Source organism: Heterodontus francisci, chromosome 17 (assembly GCF_036365525.1).
Source record: "Heterodontus francisci isolate sHetFra1 chromosome 17, sHetFra1.hap1, whole genome shotgun sequence".
Taxonomy (NCBI): domain Eukaryota; kingdom Metazoa; phylum Chordata; class Chondrichthyes; order Heterodontiformes; family Heterodontidae; genus Heterodontus; species Heterodontus francisci.
In genome coordinates this window covers 1,149,773-1,171,596 of record NC_090387.1, presented here as the reverse complement: position 1 = coordinate 1,171,596, position 21,824 = coordinate 1,149,773, and the positions used below count along the sequence as shown (strand labels likewise).

The window sequence follows — 21,824 nt, the reverse complement described above, 5'->3', positions numbered from 1 at the left end:
TGAGAGGGAGGAGGGGGGTGAGGAGAGGGAGGAGGGGGAGTGGGGGGTGAGGAGGAGGAGTGGGGGGTGAGGAGGAGGAGTGGGGGGTGAGGAGGGGGAGTGGGGGGTGAGGAGAGGAGGGGGAGTGGGGGGTGAAGGAGAGGAGGGGGAGTGGGGGGTGAGGAGAGGAGGGGGAGTGGGGGGTGAGGAGAGGAGGGGGGGAGTGGGGGGTGAGGAGGGGGAGGAGGGGGAGTGGGGGATGAGGAGAGGGAGGGGGGGTGAGGAGGGGGAGTGGGGGGTGAGGAGGGGGAGTGGGGGGTGAGGAGACGGAGGAGGGGGAGTGTGAGGGTGAGGAGGGGGAGTGTGAGGGTGAGGAGGGGGAGTGTGAGGGTGAGGAGGGGGAGTGTGAGGGTGAGGAGGGGGAGTGTGAGGGTGAGGAGGGGGAGTGTGAGGGTGAGGAGGGGGAGTGTGAGGGTGAGTGAGGGGGAGTGTGAGGGTGAGTGAGGGGGAGTGTGAGGGTGAGTGAGGGGGAGTGTGAGGGGGAGTGTGGGGGTGAGGAGGGGGAGTGTGGGGGTGAGGAGGGGGAGTGTGGGGGTGAGGAGGGGGAGTGTGGGGGTGAGGAGGGGGAGTGTGGGGGTGAGGAGGGGGAGTGTGGGGGTGAGGAGGGGGTGTGGGGGGAGGAGGGGGAGAGGAGGGGGAGTTGGGGATGAGGAGGGGGAGGAGGGGGATGAGGAGGGGGGGAGGAGGGGAGGAGGGGGAGTGGGGGATGAGGAGGGGGGGAGGAGGGGGAGTGGGGGATGAGGAGGGGGAGGAGGGGGAGTGGGGGATGAGGAGGGGGAGGAGGGGGAGTGGGGGATGAGGAGGGGGAGTGGGGGATGAGGAGGGGGAGGAGGGGGAGTGGGGGATGAGGAGGGGGAGGAGGAGGGGGAGTGGGGGATGAGGAGAGGGAGGAGGGGGAGTGGGGGATGAGGAGAGGGAGGAGGGGGAGTGGGGGATGAGGAGAGGGAGGAGGGGGAGTGGGGGATGAGGAGAGGGAGGAGGGGGAGTGGGGGATGAGGAGAGGGAGGAGGGGGAGTGGGGGATGAGGAGAGGGAGGAGGGGGAGTGGGGGATGAGGAGAGGGAGGAGGGGGAGTGGGGGGTGAGGAGAGGGAGGAGGGGGAGTGGGGGGTGAGGAGAGGGAGGAGGGGGAGTGGGGGGTGAGGAGAGGGAGGAGGGGGAGTGGGGGGTGAGGAGGGGGAGTGGGGGGGGGGGAGTGGGGGGTGAGGAGAGGGAGGAGGGGAGTGGGGGGTGAGGAGAGGGAGTGGGGGGTGAGGAGAGGGAGGAGGGGGAGTGGTGGGTGAGGAGAGGGGGAGTGGTGGGTGAGGAGAGGGGGAGTGGTGGGTGAGGAGAGGGGGAGTGGTGGGTGAGGAGAGGGGGAGTGGTGGGTGAGGAGAGGGGGAGTGGGGGGTGAGGAGAGGGGGAGTGGGGGGTGAGGAGAGGGGGAGTGGGGGGTGAGGAGAGGGGGAGTGGGGGGTGAGGAGAGGGGGAGTGGGGGGTGAGGAGAGGGGGAGTGGGGGGTGAGGAGGGAGGAGGGGGGGTGAGGAGGGGAGTGGAGAGGGAGGAGGGGGAGTGGAGAGGGAGGAGGGGGAGTGGGGGTGCAGGAGAGGGAGGAGTGGGGGTGAGGAGAGGGAGGAGTGGGGGTGAGGAGAGGGAGGAGTGGGGGTGAGGAAAGGGAGGAGGGGGAGTGGGGGTGAGGAAAGGGAGGAGGGGGAGTGGGGGTGAGAGGGAGGAGTGGGGTGTGAGAGGGGGAGTGGGGGGTGAGAGGGGGGAGTGGGGGTGAGGGAGGAGGGGGAGTGGGGGTGAGGGAGGAGGGGGAGTGGGGGTGAGGAGGAGGGGGAGTGGGGGTGAGGGAGGAGGGGGAGTGGGGGTGAGGGAGGAGGGGGAGTGGGGGTGAGGGAGGAGGGGGAGTGGGGGTGAGGGAGGAGGGGGAGTGGGGGTGAGGGAGGAGGGGGGTGAGGGAGGTGGGGGTGAGGGTGAGGGAGGTGGGGGTGAGGGAGGTGGGGGTGAGGGAGGTGGGGGTGAGGGGGGTGGGGGTGAGGGAGGAGGGGGTGAGGGAGGAGGGGGAGTGGGGGTGAGGGAGGAGGGGGAGTGGGGGTGAGGGAGGAGGGGGAGTGGGGGTGAGGGCGGAGGGGGAGTGGGGGTGAGGGCGGAGGGGGAGTGGGGGTGAGGAGGGGGCGGAGGGGGAGTGGGGGTGAGGAGGGGGCGGAGGGGGAGTGGGGGTGAGGAGGGGGCGGAGGAGGAGTGGGGGTGAGGAGGGGGCGGAGGAGGAGGAGGGGGTGAGGAGAGGGAAGAGGGGGTGAGGAGGGGGAGTGGGGGGTGAGGAGAGGGCGGAGGGGGAGTGGGGGGTGAGGAGAGGGAGGAGGGGGAGTGGGGGGTGAGGAGAGGGAGGAGGGGGAGTGGGGGGGGAGGAGGGGGAGTGGAGGGGGAGTGGGGGGTGAGGAGGGGGAGTGGGGGGGTGAGGAGGGGGAGGAGGGGGAGTGGGGGGTGAGGAGGGGGAGGAGGGGGAGTGGGGGGTGAGGAGGGGGAGGAGGGGGAGTGGGGGGTGAGGAGAGGGAGGAGGGGGAGTGGGGGGTGAGGAGAGGGAGGAGGGGGAGTGGGGGGTGAGGAGAGGGAGGAGGGGGAGTGGGGGTGAGGAGGAGGGAGGAGGGGGAGTGGGGGGTGAGGAGAGGGAGGAGGGGGAGTGGGGGGTGAGGAGAGGGAGGAGGGGGAGTGGGGGTGAGGAGAGGGAGGAGGGGAGTGGGGGGTGAGGAGGGGGAGTGGGGGGTGAGGAGGGGGAGTGGGGGGTGAGGAGGGGGAGTGGGGGGTGAGGAGGGGGAGTGGGGGTGAGGAGGGGGAGTGGGGGTGTGAGGAGGGGAGTGGGGGGTGAGGAGGGGGAGTGGGGGTGAGGAGAGGGAGGAGGGGGGTGAGGAGAGGGAGGAGGGGGGTGAGGAGAGGGAGGAGGGGGGTGAGGAGAGGGAGGAGGGGAGTGGGGGGTGAGGAGGAGGAGTGGGGGGTGAGGAGGGGGAGTGGGGGGTGAGGAGAGGAGGGGGAGTGGGGGGTGAGGAGAGGAGGGGGAGTGGGGGGTGAGGAGGGGGAGTGGGGGGTGAGGAGGGGGAGGAGGGGGAGTGGGGGATGAGGAGAGGGAGGGGGGGTGAGGAGGGGGAGTGGGGGGTGAGGAGGGGGAGTGGGGGGTGAGGAGACGGAGGAGGGGGAGTGTGAGGGTGAGGAGGGGAGTGTGAGGGTGAGGAGGGGGAGTGTGAGGGTGAGGAGGGGGAGTGTGAGGGTGAGGAGGGGGAGTGTGAGGGTTGAGGAGGGGGGAGTGTGAGGGTGAGGAGGGGGAGTGTGAGGGTTGAGGAGGGGGAGTGTGAGGGTGAGGAGGGGGAGTGTGAGGGTGAGGAGGGGGAGTGTGAGGGTGAGTGAGGGGGAGTGTGAGGGGGAGTGTGGGGGTGAGGAGGGGGAGTGTGGGGGTGAGGAGGGGGAGTTGTGGGGGTGAGGAGGGGGAGTGTGGGGGTGAGGAGGGGGAGTGTGGGGGTGAGGAGGGGGAGTGTGGGGGTGAGGAGGGGGAGTGTGGGGGTGAGGAGGGGGAGTGTGGGGTGAGGAGGGGGAGTGTGGGGGTGAGGAGGGGAGTGGAGGGGGAGTTGGGGATGAGGAGGGGGAGGAGGGGGATGAGGAGGGGGGGAGGAGGGGAGGAGGGGGAGTGGGGGATGAGGAGGGGGGGAGGAGGGGGAGTGGGGGATGAGGAGGGGGAGGAGGGGGAGTGGGGGATGAGGAGGGGGGGGGAGGAGGGGGAGTGGGGGATGAGGAGGGGGAGGAGGGGATGAGGAGGGGGAGTGGGGGATGAGGAGGGGGAGGAGGGGGAGTGGGGGATGAGGAGGGGAGGAGGAGGGGGAGTGGGGGATGAGGAGGGGAGGAGGAGGGGAGTGGGGGATGAGGAGAGGGAGGAGGGGGAGTGGGGGATGAGGAGAGGGAGGAAGGGGAGTGGGGGATGAGGAGAGGGAGGAGGGGGAGTGGGGGATGAGGAGAGGGAGGAGGGGGAGTGGGGGATGAGGAGAGGGAGGAGGGGGAGTGGGGGATGAGGAGAGGGAGGAGGGGGAGTGGGGGGTGAGGAGAGGGAGGAGGGGGAGTGGGGGGTGAGGAGAGGGAGGAGGGGGAGTGGGGGGTGAGGAGAGGGAGGAGGGGGAGTGGGGGTGAGGAGAGGGAGGAGGGGAGTGGGGGGTGAGGAGGGGGAGTGGGGGGTGAGGAGAGGGAGGAGGGGGAGTGGGGGGTGAGGAGAGGGAGGAGGGGGATTGGGGGGTGAGGAGAGGGAGGAGGGGGAGTGGGGGGTGAGGAGAGGGAGTGGGGGGTGAGGAGAGGGAGGAGGGGGAGTGGTGGGTGAGGAGAGGGGGAGTGGTGGGTGAGGAGAGGGGGAGTGGGGGGTGAGGAGAGGGGGAGTGGGGGGTGAGGAGAGGGGGAAGTGGGGGGTGAGGAGAGGGGGAGTGGGGGGTGAGGAGAGGGGGAGTGGGGGGTGAGGAGAGGGGGAGTGGAGAGGGAGGAGGGGGAGTTGGAGAGGGCGGAGGGGGAGTGGAGAGGGAGGAGGGGGAGTGGAGAGGGAGGAGGGGGAGTGGAGAGGGAGGAGGGGGAGTGGGGGTGAGGAGAGGGAGGAGTGGGGGTGAGGAGAGGGAGGAGTGGGGGTGAGGAGAGGGAGGAGTGGGGGTGAGGAAAGGGAGGAGGGGGAGTGGGGTGAGAAGGGAGGAGGGGGGAGTGGGGGTGTGAGAGGGAGGAGTGGGGGTGAGAGGGAGGAGTGGGGGTGAGAGGGAGGAGTGGGGGTGAGGGAGAGGGGGGAGTGGGGGTGTGGGAGGAGGGGGAGTGGGGGGTGAGGGAGGAGGGGGAGTGGGGGTGAGGGGAGGAGGGGGAGTGGGGGTGAGGAGGAGGGGGAGTGGGGGTGAGGGAGGAGGGGGAGTGGGGGTGAGGGAGGAGGGGGTGAGGGAGGTGGGGGTGGGGGTGAGGGAGGTGGGGGTGGGGGTGAGGGAGGTGGGGGTGGGGGTGAGGGAGGAGGGGGGGTGGGGGTGAGGGAGGAGGGGGAGTGGGGGTGAGGGAGGAGGGGGAGTGGGGGTGAGGGAGGAGGGGGAGTGGGGGTGAGGGAGGAGGGGAGTGGGGGTGAGGGCGGAGGGGGAGTGGGGGTGAGGGCGGAGGGGGTGAGTGAGGGTGAGGAGGGGGCGGAGGGGAGTGGGGGTGAGGAGGGGGCGGAGGAGGAGTGGGGGTGAGGAGGGGGCGGAGGAGGAGGAGGGGGTGAGGAGAGGGAAGAGGGGGTGAGGAGAGGGAGGAGGGGGTGAGGAGAGGGAGGAGGGGGTGAGGAGAGGGAGGAGGGGGTGAGGAGAGGGAGGAGGGGGTGAGGAGAGGGAGGAGGGAGTGAGGAGAGGGAGGAGGGGGTGAGGAGAGGGAGGAGGGGGGGAGGAGGGGGTGAGGAGGGGGAGTGGGGGTGAGGAGGGGGAGTGGGGGTGAGGAGGGGGAGTGGGGGGTGAGGAGGGGGAGTGGGGGTGAGGAGGGGGAGTGGGGGGTGAGGAGGGGGAGTGGGGGGTGAGGAGGGGGAGTGGGGGGTGAGGAGGGGGAGTGGGGGGTGAGGGAGGAGGGGGAGTGGGGTGGTGAGGAGGGGGAGGAGGGGGAGTGGGGGGGTGAGGAGAGGGAGGAGGGGGAGTGGGGGGTGAGGAGGGGGAGTGGGGGGTGAGGAGGGGGTTAGTGGGGGGTTGAGGAGAGGGTGAGTGGGGGGTGAGGAGAGGGAGAGTGGGGGGTGAGGAGAGGGAGGAGGGGGAGTGGGGGGTGAGGAGAGGGAGAGAGGGGGAGTGGGGGGTGAGGAGAGGGAGGAGGGGGAGTGGGGGGTGAGGAGAGGGAGGAGGGGGAGTGGGGGGTGAGGAGAGGGAGGAGGGGGTGAGGAGAGGGGGAGTGGGGGGTGAGGAGAGGGGGAGTGGGGGGTGAGGAGAGGGTGAGTGGGGGGTGAGGAGAGGGAGGAGGGGGAGTGGGGGGTGAGGAGAGGGAGGAGGGGGAGTGGGGGGTGAGGAGAGGGAGGAGGGGGAGTGGGGGGTGAGGAGAGGGAGGAGGGGGAGTGGGGGGTGAGGAGAGGGAGGAGGGGGAGTGGGGGGTGAGGAGAGGGAGGAGGGGGGAGTGGGGGGTGAGGAGAGGGAGGAGGGGGAGTGGGGGGTGAGGAGGGGGAGTGGGGGGTGAGGAGAGGGAGGAGGGGGAGTGGGGGGTGAGGAGAGGGAGGAGGGGGAGTGGGGGGTGAGGAGAGGGAGGAGGGGGAGTGGGGGGTGAGGAGAGGGAGGAGGGGGAGTGGGGGGTGAGGAGAGGGAGGAGGGGAGTGGGGGGTGAGGAGAGGGAGGAGGGGGAGTGGGGGGTGAGGAGAGGGAGGAGGGGGAGTGGGGGGTGAGGAGAGGGAGGAGGGGGTGAGGAGAGGGAGGAGGGGGTGAGGAGAGGGAGGAGGGGGTGAGGAGAGGGAGGGAGGGGAGGGAGGAGGGGGTGAGGAGAGGGAGGAGGGGGTGAGGAGAGGGAGGAGGGGGAGTGGGGGTGAGGAGAGGGAGGAGGGGGAGTGGGGGGTGAGGAGAGGGCGGAGGGGGAGTGGGGAGTGAGGAGAGGGAGGAGGGGGAGTGGGGGGTGAGGAGAGGGAGGAGGGGGATGTGGGGGGTGAGGAGGGGGAGGAGGGGGAGTGGGGGGTGAGGAGGGGGAGGAGGGGGAGTGGGGGGTGAGGATAGGGAGGAGGGGGAGTGGGGGGTGAGGAGAGGGAGTGGGGGGTGAGGAGAGGGAGGAGGGGGAGTGGGGGGTGAGGAGAGGGAGGAGAGGGGGAGTGGGGGGTGAGGAGAGGGAGGAGAGGGGGAGTGGGGGTGAGGAGAGGGAGGAGGGGGAGTGGGGGGTGAGGAGAGGAGGAGGGGGAGTGGGGGGGTGAGGAGGGGGAGTGGGGGGGTGAGGAGGGGGAGTGGGGGGGTGAGGAGGGGGAGTGGGGGGTGAGGAGGGGGAGTGGGGGGTGAGGAGGGGAGTGGGGGGTGAGGAGGGGGAGTGTGAGGGGGAGTGTGGGGGTGAGGAGGGGGAGTTGTGGGGGTGAGGAGGGGGGATCGTGTGGGGGTGAGGAGGGGGAGTGTGGGGGTGAGGAGGGGGAGTGTGGGGGTGAGGAGGGGGAGTGTGGGGGTGAGGAGGGGGAGTGTGGGGGTGAGGAGGGGGAGGAGGAGAGGGAGGAGGGGGTGAGGAGAGGGAGGAGGGGGAGTGGGGGTGAGGAGAGGGCGGAGGGGGAGTGGGGGGTGAGGAGAGGGAGGAGGGGGAGTGGGGGGTGAGGAGAGGGAGGAGGGGGAGTGGGGGGTGAGGAGGGGAGGAGGGGGAGTGGGGGGTGAGGAGGGGGAGGAGGGGGAGTGGGGGTGAGGAGGGGGAGGAGGGGGAGTGGGGGGTGAGGAGGGGGAGGAGGGGGAGTGGGGGGTGAGGAGAGGGAGGAGGGGGAGTGGGGGGTGAGGAGAGGGAGGAGGGGGAGTGGGGGGTGAGGAGAGGGAGGAGGGGGTAGTGGGGGGGTGAGGAGAGGGAGGAGGAGGAGTGGGGGGTGAGGAGAGGGAGGAGAGGGGGAGTGGGGGGTGAGGAGAGGGAGGAGGGTGAGTGGGGTGTGAGGAGAGGGAGGAGGGGGAGTGGGGGGTGAGGAGGGGGAGTGGGGGTGAGGAGGGGAGTGGGGGGTGAGGAGGGGGAGTGTGAGGGGGAGTGTGGGGGTGAGGAGGGGGAGTGTGGGGGTGAGGAGGGGGAGTGTGGGGGTGAGGAGGGGAGTGTGGGGGTGAGGAGGGGGAGTGTGGGGGTGAGGAGGGGGAGTGTGGGGGTGAGGAGGGGGAGAGGAGGGGGAGTTGGGGATGAGGAGGGGGAGGAGGGGGAGTGGGGGATGAGGAGGTGGGGAGGATGAGGAGGGGGAGGAGGGGGAGTGGGGGGAGGGGGAGGAGGGGGAGTGGGGGATGAGGAGGGGGAGGAGGGGGAGTGGGGGATGAGGAGGGGAGGAGGAGGGGGAGTGGGGGATGAGGAGAGGGAGGAGGGGGAGTGGGGGATGAGGAGAGGGGGAGTGGGGGATGAGGAGAGGGAGGAGGGGGAGTGGGGGATGAGGAGAGGGAGGAGGGGGAGTGGGGGATGAGGAGAGGAGGGGGAGTGGGGGATGAGGAGAGGGAGGAGGGGGAGTGGGGGGTGAGGAGAGGGAGGAGGGGGAGTGGGGGGTGAGGAGAGGGAGGAGGGGGAGTGGGGGTTGAGGAGAGGGAGGAGGGGGAGTGGGGGTTGAGGAGAGGGAGGAGGGGGAGTGGGGGGTGAGGAGAGGGAGGAGGGGGAGTGGAGGGTGAGGAGAGGGAGTGGGGGTGAGGAGAGGAGGAGAGGGAGTGGGGGGTGAGGAGAGGGAGGAGGGGAGTGGGGGTGAGGAGAGGGGGAGTGGGGGGTGAGGAGAGGGGGAGTGGGGGTGAGGAGAGGGGGAGTTGGGGGGTGTGGAGAGGGGGAGTGGGGGGTGTGGAGAGGGGGAGTGGGGGGTGTGGAGAGGGGGAGTGGGGGGTGAGGAGAGGGGGAGTGGGGGGTGAGGAGAGGGGGAGTGGGGGTGAGGAGAGGGGAGTGGGGGGTGAGGAGAGGGGGAGTGGGGGGTGAGGAGAGGGGAGTGGGGGGTGAGGAGAGGGGGAGTGGGGGGTGAGGAGAGGGGAGTGGGGGGTGAGGAGAGGGGGAGTGGGGGGTGAGGAGAGGGGGAGTGGGGGGTGAGGAGAGGGGGAGTGGGGGGTGAGGAGAGGGGAGTGGGGGGTGAGGAGAGGGGGAGTGGGGGGTGAGGAGAGGGGGAGTGGGGGGTGAGGAGAGGGGGAGTGGGGGGTGAGGAGGGGGAGTGGAGAGGGAGGAGGGGGAGTGGAGAGGGAGGAGGGGGAGTGGAGAGGGAGGAGGGGGAGTGGAGAGGGAGGAGGGGAGTGGGGTGAGGAGAGGGAGGAGTGGGGGTGAGGAGAGGGAGGAGTGGGTGAGGAGAGGGAGGAGTGGGGTGGGGTGAGGAGAGGGAGGAGTGGGTGAGGAGAGGGAGGATGGGGGTGAGGAGAGGGAGGAGTGGGGGTGAGGAGAGGAGAGGGGAGTGGGGGTGAGGAAGAGGAGGAGTGGGGGTGAGGAGAGGGAGGAGTGGGGGTGAGGAAGGGAGGAGTGGGGGTGAGGAAAGGGAGGAGTGGGGGTGAGAAGGGGATTGGGGGTGAGGAAAGGGAAGGAGTGGGGGTGAGGAAAGGGAGGAGTGGGGGTGAGGAAAGGGAGGAGTGGGGGTGAGGAAAGGAGGAGTGGGGGGTGAGGAAAGGGAGGAGTGGGGGTGAGGAAAGGGAGGAGTGGGGTGAGAGGGAGTGAGAGGGGGGAGTGGGGGGTGAGAGGGGGGAGTGGGGGTGAGAGGGGGGAGTGGGGGTGAGAGGGGGAGTGGGGGTGAGAGGGGGGAGTGGGGGTGAGAGGGGGGAGTGGGGGTGAGGAGAGGGGAGGAGTGGGGGTGAGGAGAGGGAGGAGTGGGGGTGAGGAGAGGAGGAGTGGGGGTGAGGAGAGGGAGGAGTGGGGGTGAGGAGAGGGAGGAGTGGGGTGAGGAGAGGGAGGAGTGGGGGTGAGGAGAGGGAGGAGTGGGGGTGAGGAGAGGGAGGAGTGGGGGTGAGGAGAGGGAGGAGTGGGGGTGAGGAGAGGGAGGAGTGGGGGTGAGGAGAGGGAGGAGTGGGGGTGAGGAGAGGGAGGAGTGGGGGTGAGGAGAGGGAGGAGTGGGGGTGAGGAGAGGGAGGAGTTGGGGGTGAGGAGAGGGAGGAGTGGGGGTGAGGAGAGGGAGGAGTGGGGGGTGAGGAAGGGAGGAGGGGGGAGTGGGGGTGAGGAAAGGGGAGGAGTGGGGGTGAGGAAAGGGAGGAGTGGGGGTGAGGAAAGGGAGGAGTGGGGTGAGGAAAGGGAGGAGTGGGGGTGAGGAAAGGGAGGAGTGGGGGTGAGGAAAGGGAGGAGTGGGGTGAGGAAAGGGGAGGAGTGGGGGTGAGAGGGGGGAGTGGGGGTGAGAGGGGAGGGGGAGTGGGGGTGAGAGGGGGGGGAGTGGGGGTGAGAGGAGGGGGAGTGGGGGTGAGGGAGGAGGGGGAGTGGGGGTGAGGGAGGAGGGGGAGTGGGGGTGAGGGAGGAGGGGGAGTGGGGGTGAGGGAGGAGGGGGAGTGGGGTGAGGGAGGAGGGGGAGTGGGGGTGAGGGAGGAGGGGGAGTGGGGGTGAGGAGGAGGGGGAGTGGGGGTGAGAGGGAGGAGGGGGAGTGGGGGAGGAGGGGGGTGGGGGTGAGGAGGAGGGGGAGTGGGGGTGAGGGAGGAGGGGGAGTGGGGGTGAGGGAGGAGGGGAGTGGGGGTGAGGGCGGAGGGGGAGTGGGGGTGAGGGCGGAGGGGGAGTGGGGGTGAGGCGGAGGGGGAGTGGGGGTGAGGAGGGGGCGGAGGGGGAGTGGGGGTGAGGAGGGTGCGGAGGAGGAGTGGGTTTGAGGAGGGGGCGGAGGAGGGAGGAGGGGGTGAGGAGAGGGAGGAGGGGGTGAGGAGAGGGAGGAGGGGGTGAGGAGAGGGAGGAGGGGGTGAGGAGAGGGAGGAGGGGGTGAGGAGAGGGAGGAGGGGGTGAGGAGAGGGAGGAGGGGGTGAGGAGAGGGAGGAGGGGGTGAGGAGAGGGAGGAGGGGGTGAGGAGAGGGAGGAGGGGGTGAGGAGAGGGAGGAGGGGGTGAGGAGGAGGGAGGAGGGGGTGAGGAGGGGGAGGAGGGGGTGAGGAGGGGGAGGAGGGGGGTGAGGAGGGGGAGGAGGGGGTGAGGAGGGGAGGAGGGGGTGAGGAGGGGGAGGAGGGGGTGAGGAGGGGAGGAGGGGTTGAGGAGGGGGTGAGGAGGGGGAGTGGGGGTGAGGAGGGGGAGTGGGGTGAGGAGGGGGAGTGGGGGTGAGGAGGGGGAGTGGGGGTGAGGGGGGGGAGTGGGGGGTGAGGGGGGTGAGGAGGGGGAGTGGGGGGTGAGGAGGGGGGAGTGGGGGGTGAGGAGGGGGAGTGGGGGGTGAGGAGAGGGAGGAGGGGGAGTGGGGGGTGAGGAGGGGGAGTGGGGGGTGAGGAGGGGGAGTGGGGGGTGAGGAGGGTGAGGAGGGGAGTGGGGGGTGAGGAGAGGGTTGAGTGGGGGTGAGGAGAGGGTGAGTGGGGGGTGAGGAGAGGGTGAGTGGGGGGTGAGGAGAGGGTGAGTGGGGGTGAGGAGAGGGTGAGTGGGGGTGGAGGAGAGGGTGAGTGGGGGGTGAGGAGAGGGTGAGTGGGGGGTGAGGAGAGGGTGAGTGGGGGGTGAGGAGAGGGTGAGTGGGGGGTGAGGAGAGGGTGAGTGGGGGGTGGTGAGGAGAGGGTGAGTGGGGGGTGAGGAGAGGGTGAGTGGGGGGTGAGGAGAGGGTGAGTGGGGGGTGAGGAGAGGGAGAGTGGGGGTGAGGAGAGGGAGGAGGGGGAGTGGGGAGGAGGGGAGTGGGGGGTGAGGAGAGGGAGGAGGGGGAGTGGGGGGTGAGGAGAGGGAGGAGGGGGAGTGGGGGGTGAGGAGAGGGAGGAGGGGGTGAGGAGAGGGAGGAGGGGGTGAGGAGAGGGAGGAGGAGAGGGAGGAGGGGGAGTGGGGGTGAGGAGAGGGAGGAGGGGGAGTGGGGGTGAGGAGAGGGCGGAGGGGGAGTGGGGGGTGAGGAGAGGGAGGAGGGGGAGTGGGGGGTGAGGAGAGGGAGGAGGGGGAGTGGGGGGTGAGGAGAGGGAGTGGGGGGTGAGGAGGGGAGGAGGGGGAGTGGGGGGTGAGGAGGGGAGGAGGGGGAGTGGGGGGTGAGGAGGGGGAGGAGGGGGGAGTGGAGAGGGGTGAGGAGGGGGAGGAGGGGGAGTGAGTGGGGGTGAGGAGGGGGAAGTGGGGGGTGAGGAGAGGGAGGAGGGGGAGTGGGGGGTGAGGAGAGGGAGGAGGGGGAGTGGGGGGTGAGGAGAGGGAGGAGGGGGAGTGGGGGTGAGGAGAGGGAGGAGGGGGAGTGGGGGGTGAGGAGAGGGAGGAGAGGGAGGAGGGGGAGTGGGGGGTGAGGAGAGGGAGGAGGGGGAGTGGGGTGTGAGGAGAGGGAGGAGGGGGTGAGGAGGGGGAGTGGGGGGTGAGGAGGGGGAGTGGGGGTGAGGAGGGGGAGGAGGGGGGTGAGGAGGGGGAGGAGGGGGGTGAGGAGAGGGAGGAGGGGGGTGAGGAGAGGAGGAGGGGGGTGAGGTGAGGGAGGAGGGGGGTGAGGAGAGGGATGAGGGGGAGTGGGGGGTGAGGAGGGGGAGTGGGGGGTGAGGAGGGGGAGTGGGGGGTGAGGAGGGGGAGTGGGGGGTGAGGAGGGGGGAGTGGGGGGTGAGGAGGGGGAGTGGGGGAGGGGGTGAGGAGGGGGAGTGGGGGGTGAGGAGGGGGAGGGGGGTTGAGGAGGGGGGAGTGGGGGATGAGGAGAGGGGGGAGGGGGAGGAGGGGGAGTGGGGGATGAGGAGAGGGAGGAGGGGGAGTGGGGGGTGGGGGGTGAGGAGGGGGAGTGGGGGGTGAGGAGGGGGAGTGGGGGGTGAGGAGACGGGGGAGTGGGGGTGAGGAGACGGGGGAGTGGGGGTGTGAGGAGACGGGGGAGTGGGGGGTGAGGAGACGGAGGAGGGGGAGTGAGGAGGGGGAGTGTGGGGGTGAGGAGGGGGAGTGTGGGGTGAGGAGGGGAGTGTGGGGGTGAGGAGGGGGAGTGTGGGGGTGAGGAGGGGGAGTGTGGGGGTGAGGAGGGGGAGTGTGGGGGTGAGGGGGGGTGAGGAGGGGGAGGAGTGGGGGGTGAGGAGGGGGAGGAGTGGGGGTGGGAGGGGGAGGAGTGGGGGGTGAGGAGGAGGAGGAGGGGGGTGAGGAGGAGGAGGAGGGGGGTGAGGAGGAGGGGGAGGAGGGGGAGTGGGGGGTGAGGAGGGAGAGTGGGGGGGTGAGGAGGGGGGGAGGAGGGGGAGTGGGGGGATGAGGAGAGGGAGGAGGGGGTGTGGGGGATGAGGAGAGGAGGAGGGGGAGTGGGGGATGAGGAGAGGGAGGAGGGGAGTGGGGGGGTGAGGAGAGGGAGGAGGGGGAGTGGGGGGTGAGGAGAGGGAGTGGGGGGTGAGGAGGGGGAGTGGGGGGTGAGGAGAGGGAGGAGGGGGAGTGGGGGGTGAGGAGAGGGAGGAGGGGGAGTGGGGAGGGAGGAGGGGGAGTGGGGGGTGAGGAGAGGGAGGAGGGGGGTGAGGAGAGGGAGGAGGGGGAGTGGGGGGTGAGGAGGGGGAGTGGGGGGTGAGGAGGGGGAGTGGGGGGTGAGGAGGGGGAGTGGGGGGTGAGGAGAGGAGGGGGAGTGGGGGGTGAGGAGAGGAGGGGGAGTGGGGGGTGAGGAGAGGAGGGGGAGTGGGGGGTGAGGAGAGGAGGGGGAGTGGGGGGTGAGGAGAGGAGGGGGAGTGGGGGGTGAGGAGAGGAGGGGGAGTGGGGGGTGAGGAGAGGAGGGGGAGTGGGGGGTGAGGAGAGGAGGGGGAGTGGGGGGTGAGGAGAGGAGGGGGAGTGGGGGGTGAGGAGAGGAGGGGAGTGGGGGGGTGAGGAGAGGAGGGGGGGTGAGGAGGGGGAGGGGGGGGTGAGGAGGTTGAGGAGGGGGAGTGGGGGGTGAGGAGAGGGAGGAGGGGGGTGAGGAGAGGGAGGAGGGGGAGTGGGGGGTGAGAGGAGGGGGTGGGGGTGAGGAGGGGGGTGGGGGGTGAGGAGGGGGAGTGGGGGGTGAGGAGGGGGAGTGGGGGGGTGAGGAGACGGGGGAGTGGGGGGTGAGGAGACGGAGGAGGGGGAGTGTGGGGGTGAGGAGGGGGAGTGTGGGGGTGAGGAGGGGGAGTGTGGGGGTGAGGAGGGGGAGTGTGGGGTGAGGAGGGGGAGTGTGGGGGTGAGGAGGGGGAGTGTGGGGGTGAGGAGGGGGAGTGTGGGGGTGAGGAGGGGGAGTGTGGGGGTGAGGAGGGGGAGTGGTGGGGGGTGAGGAGGGGGAGTGTGGGGGTGAGGAGGGGGAGTTGTGGGGGTGAGGAGGGGGAGTGTGGGGGTGAGGAGGGGGAGTGTGGGGGTGAGGAGGGGGAGTGTGGGGGTGAGGAGGGGGAGTGTTGGGGGTGAGGAGGGGGAGTGTGGGGGGGAGGAGGGGGAGTGTGGGGGGGAGGAGGGGGAGTGTGGGGGGGAGGAGGGGGAGTGTGGGGGGAGGAGGGGAGTGGGGGGTGAGGAGGGGGAGGGTGTGGGGGTGAGGAGGGGGGAGGAGTGGGGGGTGAGGAGGAGGGGGAGTGGGGGTGAGGAGGAGGGGGAGTGGGGGGTGAGGAGGGGAGTGGGGGGGTGAGGAGAGGAGGGGGAGTGGGGGATGAGGAGAGGGAGGAGGGGGAGGAGGGGGAGTGGGGGATGAGGAGAGGGAGGAGGGGGTGTGGGGGATGAGGAGAGGGAGGAGGGGGAAGTGGGGGATGAGGAGAGGGAGGAGGGGGAGTGGGGGATGAGGAGAGGGAGGAGGGGGAGTGGGGGATGAGGAGAGGGAGGAGGGGGAGTGGGGGGTGAGGAGAGGGAGGAGGGGGAAGTGGGGGTTGAGGAGAGGGAGGAGGGGGAGTGGGGGTTGAGGAGAGGGAGGAGGGGAGTGGGGGGTGAGGAGAGGAGGAGGGGGAGTGGGGGGTGAGGAGAGGGAGGAGGGGAGTGGGGGGTGAGGAGGGGGAGTGGGGGGTGAGGAGAGGGAGGAGGGGGAGTGGGGGGTGAGGAGAGGGAGGAGGGGAGTGGGGGGGTGAGGAGAGGGGAGTGGGGGGGTGAGGAGAGGGGGAGTGGGGGGGTGAGGAGAGGGGGAGTGGGGGGGTGAGGAGAGGGGGAGTGGGGGGGTGAGGAGAGGGGGGAGTGGGGGGGTGAGGAGAGGGGGAGTGGGGGGGTGAGGAGAGGGGGAGTGGGGGGTGAGGAGAGGGGGAGTGGTGGGTGAGGAGAGGGGGAGTGGGGGGTGAGGAGAGGGGGAGTGGGGGGTGAGGAGAGGGGGAGTGGGGGGTGAGGAGAGGGGGGAGTGGTGGGTGAGGAGAGGGGGAGTGGTGGGTGAGGAGAGGGGGAGTGGTGGGTGAGGAGAGGGGGAGTGGTGGGTGAGGAGAGGGGGAGTGGTGAGTGAGGAGAGGGGAGTGGGGGGTGAGGAGAGGGGGAGTGGTGGGTGAGGAGAGGGGGAGTGGGGGGTGAGGATGGAGGGGGAGTGGGGGGTGAGGAGAGGGGGAGTGGGGGGTGAGGAGAGGGGGAGTGGGGGGTGAGGAGAGGGGGAGTGGGGGGTGAGGAGAGGGGGGAGGGGGGGGGTGAGGAGAGGGGGGAGGGGGGGTGAGGAGAGGGGGGGAGGGGGGGGTGAGGAGAGGGGGGAGGGGGGGTGTGAGGAGAGGGGGAGGGGGGGGTGAGGAGAGGGGGGAGGGGGTGTGAGGAGAGGGGGGGAGGGGGGTGTGAGGAGAGGGGTGAGGAGAGGGGGGAGGGGGGGGTGAGGAGGGGGAGTGGAGAGGGAGGAGGGAGGAGTGGGGGTGAGGAGAGGGAGGAGTGGGGGTGAGGAGAGGGAGGAGTGGGGGTGAGGAGAGGGAGGAGTGGGGGTGAGGAGAGGGAGGAGTGGGGGTGAGGAGAGGGAGGAGTGGGGGTGAGGAGAGGGGGAGTGGGGTGAGAGGGAGGAGTGGGGGTGGGGGTGAGGAGTGGGAGTGGGGGTGAGGAGAGGGAGTGGGGGTGAGGAGAGGAGTGGGGGTGAGGAGAGGGAGTGGGGGTGAGGAGAGGGAGTGGGGGTGAGGAGAGGGAGTGGGGGTGAGGAGAGGGAGTGGGGGTGAGGAGAGGGAGTGGGGGTGAGGAGAGGGAGTGGGGGTGAGGAGGAGGAGTGGGGGTGAGGGAGGAGGGGGAGTGGGGGTGAGGGAGGAGGGGGGGTGAGGGAGGAGGGGGAGTGGGGTGAGGGAGGAGGGGGAGTGGGGGGTGAGGGAGGAGGGGGAGTGGGGGGTGAGGGAGGAGGGGGAGGGGGAGTGGGGTGAGGAGGAGGGGGAGTGGGGGTGAGGGAGGAGGGGGTGAGGGAGGAGGGGAGTGGGGGTGAGGGAGGAGGGGGAGTGGGGGTGAGGAGGTTGGGGGTGAGGGTGTGAGGGGGGTGGGGGTGAGGGAGGAGGGGGAGTGGGGGTGAGGGAGGAGGGGGAGTGGGGGTGAGGGAGGAGGGGGAGTGGGGGTGAGGAGGGGGCGGAGGGGGGAGTGGGGGTGAGGAGGGGGCGGAGGGGGAGTGGGGGTGAGGAGGGGGCGGAGGGGGAGTGGGGGTGAGGAGGGGGCGGAGGGGGAGTGGGGGTGAGGAGGGGGCGGAGGGGGAGTGGGGTGAGGAGGGGGCGGAGGGGGAGTGGGGGTGAGGAGGGGGCGGAGGAGGAGGAGGGGTGGAGGAGGGGGGGGGGAGGAGGAGGGTGAGGGGGAGGGGGGGTGAGGGGGAGGGGGGGGGAGGGGGGGTGAGGAGGAGGAGGGGTGGGAGATGAGGGGGGGGGAGGGGGGGTGAGGAGGAGGAGGGGTGGGAGATGAGGGGGTGGAGATGAGGGGGTGGGAGATGAGGGGGTGGGAGATGAGGGGGTGGTGAGGAGGGGTGGGAGATGAGGGGTGGGAGATGAGGGGGTGGTGAGGAGGGGTGGGAGATGAGGGGGTTGGGAGATGAGGGGGTGGGAGATGAGGGGGTGGGAGATGAGGGGGTGGGAGATGAGGGGGTGGTGAGGAGGAGGAGGGGGGGGGTGAGGAGGAGGAGGAGGGGGGGGTGAGGAGGAGGAGGAGGGGGGGTGAGGAGGAGGAGGGGGGAGGAGGGGGGGGTGAGGAGGAGGAGGAGGGGGGGGTGAGGAGGAGGAGGAGGGGGGGGTGAGGAGGAGGAGGAGGAGGGGGGGGTGAGGAGGAGGAGGAGGGGGGGTGAGGAGGAGGAGGAGGGGGGGGTGAGGAGGAGGAGGAGGGGGGGGTGAGGAGGAGGAGGAGGGGGGGGTGAGGAGGAGGAGGAGGGGGGGGTGAGGAGGAGGAGGAGGGGGGGGTGAGGAGGAGGAGGAGGGGGGGTGAGGAGGAGGAGGGGGGGGTGAGGAGGAGGAGGGGGGGTGGAGGAGGAGGAGGGGGGGGGTGAGGAGGAGGAGGGGGGGGGTGAGGAGGAGGAGGGGGGGGGTGAGGAGGAGGAGGGGGGGGTGAGGAGGAGGAGGGGGGGGTGAGGAGGAGGAGGGGGGGTGAGGAGGAGGGGGGGGGGGTGAGGAGGAGGAGGAGGGGGGGGGTGAGGAGGAGGAGGAGGAGGGGGGGGTGAGGAGGAGGAGGAGGGGGGGTGAGGAGGAGGAGGAGGAGGAGGGGTGAGGAGGAGGAGGGGGGGGTGAGGAGGAGGAGGAGGAGGGGGGGGTGAGGAGGAGGAGGAGGAGGGGGGGGTGAGGAGGAGGAGGAGGAGGGGGGGGTGAGGAGGAGGAGGAGGAGGGGGGGGTGAGGAGGAGGAGGAGGAGGGGGGGGTGAGGAGGAGGAGGAGGAGGGGGGGGTGAGGAGGAGGAGGAGGAGGGGGGGGTGAGGAGGAGGAGGGGGGGGGTGAGGAGGAGGAGGGGGGGGTGAGGAGGAGGAGAGGGGGGGGTGAGGAGGAGGAGGAGGGGGGGTGAGGAGGAGGAGGAGGAGGGGGGGTGAGGAGGAGGAGGAGGGGGGGTGAGGAGGAGGGGGGAGGAGGGGGGTGAGGAGGAGGGGGGGTGGGGAGGAGGAGGAGGAGGAGGGGGGGTGGGGAGGAGGAGGAGGAGGAGGGGGGGTGAGGAGGAGGAGGAGGGGGGGGTGAGGATGAGGAGGGGGGGGGTGAGGAGGAGGAGGGGGGGGTGAGGAGGAGGAGAGGGGGGGGTGAGGAGGAGGAGGAGGGGGGGTGAGGAGGAGGAGGGGGGGTGAGGAGGAGGGGGGGTGGGGAGGAGGAGGAGGAGGAGGGGGGGTGAGGAGGAGGGGGGGTGAGGAGGGGGGGGTGAGGAGGAGGAGGGAGGGGGGGTGAAGAGGAGGAGGGAGGGGGGGTGAAGAGGAGGAGGAGGAGGGGGGGGTGAAGAGGAGGAGGAGGAGGGGGGGGGTGAAGAGGAGGAGGAGGAGGGGGGGGTGAGGAGGGAGAGGGGAGGGGGGGGTGAGGAGGGAGAGGGGAGGGGGGGTGAGGAGGGAGAGGTGAGGGGGGAGAGGTGAGGGGGAGGGGAGGTGGGAGATGAGGGGGGAGGGTGAGGAGGGGGTCGGGGGGGTGAGGAGAGGTAGGGAGTGGGAGGCCTGGGGCGGGGAAATGAGGAGAGGGGCCCCGAGCTTGGGGGGTGTGAGGGAGGCCCAGGGGTCGGGTGGGTTAGGGGCGGAGGGCCTGGGGGTGGCGCGGAGGGAATGAGGAGAGGGGGTGTTTGTAGATACTGGGAAGTGAGGGGAGGGGCTATATTATAGGGTCGAGAGGCTTGAATAATAAATGTCAGCCCGTACCTCAGTCTGGCGCAGACCCATCTCCGGGGCTGAAGGTCATGAGTTCAACCCAATTTCAGAGTCTTCAGCCCAGAATCCAGGCGGAGATTCCAGGCTGCAGTATTCCAGAATACAAACTTGCTCTTTCTTTGCACCTTTCTTTCTGTGGCTGTAGGCCTCTCGAGACTAGTGTGGAAGAAACACCAGTCCAGTTATTCAATTAGTCTCATCCTTCAGCTGATGAATTTTATTTATATTCTTTTCAGAAGCGTGCGTGCTGACGGCACAGACAAGCCGAGAGGATGTGCTACTGCGGACATTGTCTCATAATCGGTCGGTGTTGGAGCAAAAGCTGTGGCAGGATCCTGACAGGGCAACTTTGCAGCGGCTAAGGGAGCGCATGATGTCCCAGTTAGCGTGGTCGGTGAAGTCAGATGATGCTGTGTGGAGCTTTGTTACTGAGGCCCTGGTGCTGCTCTTGTGTTTGAAGCAGGCAATGATTGAGCTGTTAGCACAATTCACACCCCCAAAACCAAATCCAAAGACACCAGAGTGTGCACCAGCACTGCCTCCTGACACCCTTAGTATCTCACAACAGAAAACAGTCCAGTCTGCACTGCAGTTTATTGTCACTCTTGGGATATGCCCATACCTCTTGCCAGGAGTCGGAACTCCTCTCAGCCGCAGGTCGGATTTTGCAGCGACAGTTGAGAAGATGGTTTGTCGCATGGCATCTCCCAGCAGAATGTGGCGGCTGCACACTGTCACCCTGGTGCTCCTCGACATCGCTCAGCATCCTTCCTTAGAGAGCCTGATTCTCACCAGGCACCTTGGAGATCTGTTAGCTAGTCTCTGCCAACTGGGGTATTCACCAAATAAATGTCAGAGTTCGGTATCAGAGGAGGGCTCACAGCAGAACAGAGAGACACCGAAGGTACAGTAACCGACCCTGATGGTAATTAGTGGCAGCCTGGAGCTATTTCTAAAAGCAAGTTCCTGAACGGGTCCGAGGGGAAGATTATTCCCTGGCTCTGATTCTCAACAGTCAGCATCCACAGAGAGAGCAGGGCTGAACAGCTTGGCTGGCCCAATGTCCAACCTGTTCTCTCACCAGATAACTCACCCATCTTCCGTGTTTCTGGTGTTTGCAGCTTTTAGTTTTGTATTTGAGGCTCAGTGGGAGAAGCCCTGGGGGTTTCTGTAGAACCCAAAAGACCCGGATTTGCCAGTCTGTGTTGGCTGTGAGAGCTCAGCTGGGTCCTCGGTGCTAGAACTCCTGATCACTATCCAGTGAGCCCTGCTGTCCTGTGAGGGGAGGAGTGGGCTTCCCGTGATGCCTCTGGGGTTGAGTAGCCTATTGACACTTACTGTCCAGGTGTGGCCCTTGTTTGAGGAAACAGAGTCTGCCAACATGCAGGATGAGCTTGAACCCTCGTATAGCGAGTGTAGATGGGTTTTGATCTGCTGCCGTCTTGTCCTCCAGCCCGCCACCCTGCGTGAAATTACAGTCCCTGGACTGCTTGTAACTTGATTGCAGTAGTTTTTCCCTTGTGCCTTGCGAGGGTGCAGCTTTGTGCATTCAACTTGTGATAGGCTAGGTAGTGCAAAGATTCCCTCACTCTCCCGGCTCCGCAGCTCCATGGAGGGGGCAGCAAATATGGACACAATGCTGTTTCCTCTAGAGAACTCATTTGCCAGGTGATTAGTTTGGGGTTAATTGCCATACCTGACCTGAACATAACACAAGAAATAGGAGCAGGAGTAGACCATGCAACCCCGCAAGCCTGCTCCACCATTCAACACGATCATGACTGATCTGCCTCAATTTCACTTTCCTGCCTGCTCCCCATATCCCTCGTGTCCCTGATGGAACAAAAATCTCTCTCTCGGCCTTAAATATGCTGCAAGGATCAGTGCTGGGGCCTCAGCTATTTACAATCTATATTAATGACTTGGACGAAGAGACCAAGAATAATGTATCCATGTATGCTGATGATACAAAGCGAGATGGGAATGCAAGCTGCGTGGACACAAAGAGACTGCAAAGAGATATAGACAGGTTAAATGAATGGGCAGATGGAATGTAATGTGAAGTTATTCATTTTGGTAATAAGAACAGAAAAGCAGAATATTTTTTACAAGGCATAAAACTTTTAAATGTTGATGTTCAGAGAGACATTGGATTCTAGTACTGTACTGTATGTGTGTAGACTAGAGTCCTGATGGTGATCATTTTGTATTTTTATATAAATACTGTATATTTTATAATTAATCTCTCAGGACCTTCCTGGTCTCTGCACCTCAGCTGCTCACTGGATAAGCTTGCAGCCAGTATTTCAACCTGTAAAGCAGGACTCTAGGTAATGTATAATATTTTCTGAGCCTTTGGGCAATTGCTGTGTTTATTTTAAGCAGTACATATACTGGTACAGTGTGGCACAACCTGTCTGGGCACAACTCCATGGATTTCTGTTTAACTTGTGACCAAACAATCACTGACTTTGTGGCTCCAATCATAATCTTTTTAAACAACCTTTCAAGTCCAATTAATACTGCGTCAATCCAACCCCAAAAGCCAGACCCGGAAGAGCGACCCAACCCGAACCTGACACGTCGTCATGTGCTGTCAGGTTTGGTTCGGGTAGCAGGCCTTTAATGTCCTATACAACTGTAGCAAGACTTCCTTATTCTTGTACTCCAATCCCCTTGCCGTAAAGGCCAACATGCCATTTGCATTCGAATTGCTATACCTGCATGCTAACTTTGTGTTCCTTGTACGAGTACACCAATGTCTCTCTGAACATCAACATTTAAAAGTTTTATGCCTTGTAAAAAATATTCTGCTTTTCTGTTCTTATTACAGTAACTTCACATTACATTCCATCTGCCCATTCATTTAACCTGTCTATATCTCTTTGCAGTCTCTTTGTGTCCACGCAGCTTACATACCCATCTCACTTTGTATCATCAGCGTACATGGATACATTATTCTTGGTCTTTTTGTCTAAGTCATTAATATAGATTGTAAATAGCTGAGGCCCCAGCACTGATCCTTGCAGCACTCCACTAGTTACAGCCTGACAACTTGAAAATGCCCTGTTTATTCCTACTCTGTTTCCTGTCTGTTAATCAATCCTCTATCACATACAATATATTAACCCCAATTCCATGAGCCCCTTTCTTGTGTATTAACCTTTTGTGTGGCACGTTATTGAATGCCTTTTTCAATTCCATGTACACAGCATCTACTGGCTCCCCTGTATCTATCCTACTAGTTACATCTAAATTTGTCAAAATGATTTCCCTTTTGTAAGACTCTGTCTGATCATACTATGGTTTTCTAAGTGCATTAAGATTTCCTTAATAGATTGCAGCATTTTCCTGATGAATAATGTCAGGTTAACTGGCCTGCTGTTCCCTATTTTCTCTCTCCCTCCTTTCTTGAATAGCAGTTACATTTGCTACATTCCAATC

General features: G+C 67.6%; 1 protein-coding gene across 2 annotated transcripts in view; it reads left to right on the top strand.

The window, feature by feature from the left end:
• tango6 (transport and golgi organization 6 homolog (Drosophila)) overlaps window positions 1-21,824 on the top strand; it is a 209,881-nt gene that overhangs the window by 8,555 nt on the left and 179,502 nt on the right. For both annotated transcript variants that reach the window (XM_068048952.1, XM_068048951.1), the window contains exon 2: window positions 18,617-19,284. In XM_068048952.1, the coding sequence (XP_067905053.1) occupies window positions 18,617-19,284 (668 nt within the window). The remainder of the gene's footprint in view (window positions 1-18,616; window positions 19,285-21,824) is intronic.